General features: G+C 56.5%; 1 protein-coding gene across 1 annotated transcript in view; it reads right to left on the bottom strand.

The window, feature by feature from the left end:
* Positions 1-1,585, bottom strand: part of FGF4 (fibroblast growth factor 4) — a 4,522-nt gene extending 2,937 nt beyond the window's left edge. Inside the window, exon 1 of the mRNA XM_004713743.1 lies at positions 1,582-1,585. Within this exon, the coding sequence (XP_004713800.1) occupies positions 1,582-1,585 (4 nt within the window). The remainder of the gene's footprint in view (positions 1-1,581) is intronic.
* Between the last annotated feature and the right edge of the window lie 4,507 nt (positions 1,586-6,092).

Genomic DNA, 6,092 nt, shown 5'->3' with positions numbered 1-6,092 from the left:
CCCCACAGTCCCCTGGGCAGAGGGGCCCATGTCCTCGCCACCCCTTCCCGGGGCACAGTGGGCATTCCCTCTATCTTTTCTGGAAGCGGGGGCCCTGGCAGGCACTCCTGTGACCCCCCTTTGGAAGGGCTGCCAGCTGGGAATTTGGAATCACCTGGACCCAAGACCATTGTTAGGACTCATTGTGGATCCCTCCATTTGTCCTTGACCTCTGTGACCTCTACCCCTCGCCTATCCAAGGGGACAGTGGGACAGGTGGAAGCTCAAAGGGGCCAGTTTCCTTACGGGACCCTCTGGGCACAGTCCCTGCCCCTTCATCTCCCATCCCATCCCTGTGGTCCAGCCACCTCTCATCTGCCACCAACTGCTCCTCCAGCCTTCCCTCCAGTCTAGACCCCAAACCCCAACAAGAACAAACACTCACGGCCATCAAGTCAATTCTGACTCTTCGGGGCCCCCCAGGACAGAGGAGACCTGCCCCTGTGGGTCTTGTAGACTGTAAACCATCCCACATTGTCAGGAGAGACCAGTCCCTGGAGAAGGACATCATGCTTGGTCAAGCGGAGAATCCCAGAAAAAGAAAGAGGAGGAGTCTCTGAGGAGACTGGTTCTCACAGTGATGGGGAGGATGGCACGGGACCTGCGGTACTTGGTTCTGTTATACAGGAGGTAGGTGTGAGTCAGCCCTGAGGTCATTATGAGTCAGAACTGACCCTGAGGCTCCTAACAAGAAGAAGAAGAAGAAGATGACTACTAATAGACTGACTAGTAACCCCAGTTGCCCAGAAGCCCCCAGTCCTCAGGCCGAATTTGGGAGGGGAACCCAGGGCAAGATGCCTGGGCTTAAGAAAAAACCCTTGGCTGTAAGAGAGTTGATCCAGACTCAGCGTGGTCCCAGGATAGAGTAGAGTGCCCCCCTCACTGTGAATGAAGGGAGGGAGGAGGGGGCCATGGCACTCTCTACTCCACCTCTTCTTCTTGGCCTTAGAAACAACAACAACAACAACAAACAAACAAACAAACAAACTTGCCGCCATTGAGTTGATGCGGACTCATGGTGGCCGGGGTAGAACTGCCCCTGTGAGTATCCCCAACTGTCAACTCTTGACAGGAGTAGAAAGCCCGGTCTTTTTCTCACAGCGAGGCTGGTCGTTTCAAACTGCCGACCTCTCAGACCTCAGCCCACTGCGACACCAGGGCTTCAGAACGCAGCAGGGCATCTCCTTTCAGCCAAAGTATTTCAGGGGCGGGGGAGCAGAGGGAGGGGAACGAAGCTCCCCAGACATGCTCACCCCGCTCTCCTCAGGGCTCCAGAGAAAGAGCAGAGGAGCTCATGCCTCCCCTGTGTTGCCTTCTAAACCCCATTGGAGTGAGATGCTCCCCATGCAGTCATTTTCAATCCATTCACAGATCGGTACCACCTCCTCCTTCACAGCAGTGACAAACCCTGGGCCCTTGACCCATCACTCTCATTCCTGCCCCGCAGCCCTGGAAGCAACGAGGCAAGTGGACCCCCCAGCCCTCATTTCCTCACAGTGACCCTATGAGTATCACCGTACAGCTGTGTCCCCATAGGCTTACCCATGGTTGTTGAGGGCTCTCGGGTCGGTACCCACTCGCAGCAACCTCCCGTGTGGCAGAAGGAAACACTGCCGGCCCTGCACGGGCCTCACCACACTTCCTCTGCCTGCGCCCATGGCTGCAGCCACGGTGTCCATCCATCTCGTCCAGCTCCTCTTTGTCGCTGCCCCTCTGCGTCGCCGAGCAGGATGTCCCTCTCCAGGGACTGGTCTCTCCTGACAACACATCCGAAGTTGGTGAGATGATGGCTACTCCCCAAAATACCGGTCCCAGGGGAAGCCTTGATTTAAGTTCTCAACCCCAAGGGTTTCCCATGGGGCTGGTTTGGGAAGCATGCCTTGGGGTGGGGGAGTAGGAGGGTGTCTGAGCGCCACCCTTTCAGAACTTGATGGTGCTCCTAAGACTACTGACCACTCTGAAAGCCCTGGGTGAGCGCGGGAGAAAGAGTGGAGCAAAACCCAAGATCCGAGGAGACCAGGCTCTCAGGCACCTTTCAAATCCAGACCTGAACTCACACCCACCCCACCCCACCCCACCAACAATATCGAAGTCTGAAGAGGAACTCGAACTCTAGGGGTGGGGTGGGGGGCACGGCCCCCGGAATCATCAGCCATTTGCCATCAAGAGGCAGCACCTGTCCCCAAGGGGAAGGGGAAGAGGCACCAGCCTGCAGGTGGGAGCCACAGGGAGGTGGTTGGGGGCGTGCTCAGCCATCAGGGAGACGATGCAGAATGTGTGCAAGCCCCGGAGTGTGAAAGGGATGGGCTCCCCGGTCAACCTTCACTCAATCACGATAAAAAGTTAAATGAATAAAAATTAAAAATCACAACAAAATAGAAAAACAACACCCGTACAACCCGGAGGCTAGCAGCCAAGCACTTACTAGTTATTTGTACCCTCAGGGACTCCCAGGCCCAGCCCTGGGCCAGGAAGCGGAGGCCGGCTGGCCAATCCCCTTGGAGATATCTTTGAGGATCCTTCTGTGCACCATTGGCTTCTTCCTGGCAGTCTGTCAGGCCTTGATTCCAAGGCTCCTCTGGGTGGGTTCAGGCAGCCAACCTTTAGTCCAGTTGTCCAGGATCTAACTGAGGACTGCAGTCCCACTAACCACCACAGAGCCCCTTCTGACTCATAGCAATACCATATGGGGCTTCTGGGCTGCAAACCTTTATGGGAGCAGGGGTGGAGGGGGTGTCTTATTACCGGCAGGAGCCAGGTGTGGAGCTCGTCCTGTGGACCCAGAAGACAGCTGTAACACCAGAGGACCAACAGGAGACGCAGGAGCCAGAGCGTGCGACAGAGAGGTGGCCTTTGCAGCCCGAGGAGCAAGGAGAGCTGAGTGCTTCGGGCAGGAGGCTGGCTTGTGGAGTGGGGTGCCTCTGGGCACTTAATTGGGGGAGGTTGGCTTGCTGAATGGAGGAGCCCTGGTGACTGGTTGGGCTGCTAATTGCAGGGTCAGCAGTTCAAAACCGCCAGCTACTGAGGGAGAGGGATGGTAGAGGGACAGTCTCCGAAACCCACAGGGGCTGTTCTACTTACCCTTCCCTGTAGGGTGTCTGCGAGTGGAACTGACTCTATGACAGTGACACTGCTTGTTTTAACTTTTTCGTTTTCCAAGCAAGCAGGGGCCGGCTTTCTGCCTCGGTGCATCTCTCCGTCGGGGCTATTTCATCGGAATGGAATCTGGCAAAAGGTGGTCTTTTCACCCCATTGATTCCGTGGTCCGGGCCCAACCTCCTGACGGCAGGTTTGGGGACTCCCTTCTTCATGCCCGAGTGCTACCCCGTCTCATGATTTTCTCACCCTGGGCTTCTTCCTCATCTGTTGACGGCCACTCGGGCTGAGTCCGCCCCTGGCCGCTGTGAGCTGCTGCAGTGAGCCCCAGTGTGTGACTGTGTTTGAGTCCTAGCCTTTTCAGTCCATCCCTGCGAGCAGAACGGCTGGCATCATGCTTACAGAGCTCAGCTGCTAACCACAAGGTCGGCAGTTCAAATCCACCAGCCCCACGCTGTGGGAGAACAAGTTGCCAATCTGTTTCCATAAAGATGTGTAGCCTTGGAAACCCTGGGGACAGTTCTCTGCCCTACAGCATCCAAGAGGAGCCCTGGTGTAGTGGTCGGGCTGAAGACCACAAGGTCAGTAGTTCAAATCGACTAGCTGCTCTTCAAGAGGAAAATGGGGTTTTCTACTCTCTGTCAAGAGTGAGGGACTCTGAAGCTCACAGGTGCGGGTCTACCCTGCCCCACAGGGTCGCTGTGAGTGTGAATGGACTTGTTTGGTTTGGTTTTTTGCTGGCTCTGTGTTTAACTGTCTTGCATTCACACCAACAATGCTCGGGGAATGGCGTGGGGAGCATTTCTCCATAACCTGGCCAACACCTGTCACCACCTCTTGGGGTGTCCTGGTGGTCAGTGGGCTACCTGTTGGACTGCTACCTGTGAGGTTGGCGGTTCAAACCTGCCACCCGCTCTGCAGGAGAAAGATGAGGCTTTCTGCCTTTGTTCAAAGTTAACAGTCTCAGAAACTCACGGGGCCAGTTCTGCACTTGTGAGTTGGGATTACCTCGACGGCTATGAAGTTTTGAGGGTGTTTTTGTTGTTTGTTTGTTTGTTTTTTAACCAATCACCGGGGTTTCCATCCTGATGAAGCTGGGAGGGGCTCAGCTCGCCAAGAGCCTCCTGTCTGTTTCCTTGTCTGTAAGCTGATCCTGACAAACGGAGAAAAGATTGAACCAGTGAGAGATTTTGTCTGGCTTGGATCCACAACCCGTGCCCACGGAAGCAGCAGTCGAGATCGAAGGGTGCGTAGCACCGGGTGAACGGCTGCACAGGACCTCTTTACAGCGCTAGAGCAAGGCTGCCGCTTCGAAGACTGAGGCGTGCCTGACCCCAGCTGGTGATGTTTTCAGTCGCTTCATCTGCATGTGAAAGTCGGGCATTGAATAAGAAAGACTTGGAAGGCTGGGTCTGTGTACCTTGGACAGGCAAAAGAACAAACAGACCTGTCTAGAAGAAGTCTGCTCCTTAGAGACCCCGGGATGGTGAGACTTCATTGCATTTACTGGGGACACATGGTCGGGAGAGACCAGTCCCTGGAGAAGGAGCATGCGCGGTCAAGTCGTGGGCAGTGAAAAAGAGGAGCTTCCCTCGGGATGGACGAACACAGGGATTGCAGCCATGGGCTCAGACGTAAGAACAGGCGCCAGGACTTTGCTTCTGCTGTGCACTGGGTCGCTGGGAGTCAGAACCGACCCCACGGAACCTCTGAGCAACCACCACAAGTTGACCGAGGCCTCCCCCAGGAGGCCACCTTCCTCGTAGCGGTAGGAATGTGTCGTGGACAAGGCAGGCTGGGGAGCTGGGACCGGCTGCCTCCCAGGCACCCTGAAGGTGTGGTCTCTTGCTAAACTCTCGGCCCCTCCCTTGTTGGGGCAGCTAAGAGCTTTAAAACCATGAGATTCCCATCATGTCATCCACTGGCAGTATTACATAACTAATGACCCGTGGATCGGCCCAACACCTTGGGCGATAAGAGTTTATGAGACCAAGCTGTATCACGCCCTACAGCGACCAGGTCTGGTGCTAGGTCCACTTTACAAGTCTAATCGCCTCTCCCCGCCACTGCCCTCCAGGCAGGGCCCTGCAGCCAGGGGAGCACCACGTATCAAGGTCAGAGCCAGGACTCAAATCCAGGACACCCCTGCCCAGCGTTACACCACTTCAGGCTCTGCTCTCTGGCCCAGTTCCCTGCCCCCACAGGGGGCGGGCAGTGGTGGCTAGGCTGTGCCTGTCCACAGGGACGCCCACGTTCAAATGGCTCCATGAGGACCAGGCTCCAAGTTGGGGCTTTATGACTCCGCCCGGTTTGCGCGTTGGGAAACTTCCAGGCAGCTCCCCCTCCTTTATAACACTCCTCACTGTCCTGCCATCGAGCCGGTGCCGGCTCCTGGTGACCCTCCAGCACAGGGCAGAACGGACCCTGCGGGTGTCCCAGGCTGTGACTCTTTATGGGGGTCAGAAGCCTCGTCTTTCTCCCCAGAGTGACTTTGGGTTCGAACTGCCAACTCTGTAGTTCACAGCCAAACAAGTAACCCACCACTTATCAAAGGGACTCAGGTGCTACCAAGGGCCCAGGGTCGCGGAGGCTGACTTCCTCATTTCAGAGAGGGAGCAGGAGGCCAGAGAAAGACGTGGATCCCTGGGGCCACCCCCAAGGACCTCACAGTGGTCTGGTCCACCGTATCTGGGCCTGAGACTACAACCACCCTCTGTCTGGGTCAAACCAATCCCCTTTCCTGGGGGAGGGGGCCCCCAACCAGCAAAGATGATGTGTGGCTGGGAAGGTATGGGGAACTACCAGGAAGACACCCAGGGGCCAGTGGAGCCTTCCCTGGTGGGACGGGGACATGGAAGCTGGGACTACGGGAGGGGAGAGGGGGAGGGGGGAGGGCCGGAAGCAGTTAGAGGAAACAAGGACACTGAGTGGGGGGGCAGTTGGTGACAGGACAAAAG

The sequence above is a fragment of the Echinops telfairi genome, unplaced genomic scaffold (genome assembly GCF_000313985.2).
Source record: "Echinops telfairi isolate 266 unplaced genomic scaffold, ASM31398v2 ScPeMD7_7417;HRSCAF=8455, whole genome shotgun sequence".
Lineage (NCBI taxonomy): Eukaryota > Metazoa > Chordata > Mammalia > Afrosoricida > Tenrecidae > Echinops > Echinops telfairi.
The sequence above is the reverse complement of the archived record's forward strand: the minus strand, read 5'-3'. Positions and strand labels throughout refer to the sequence as shown.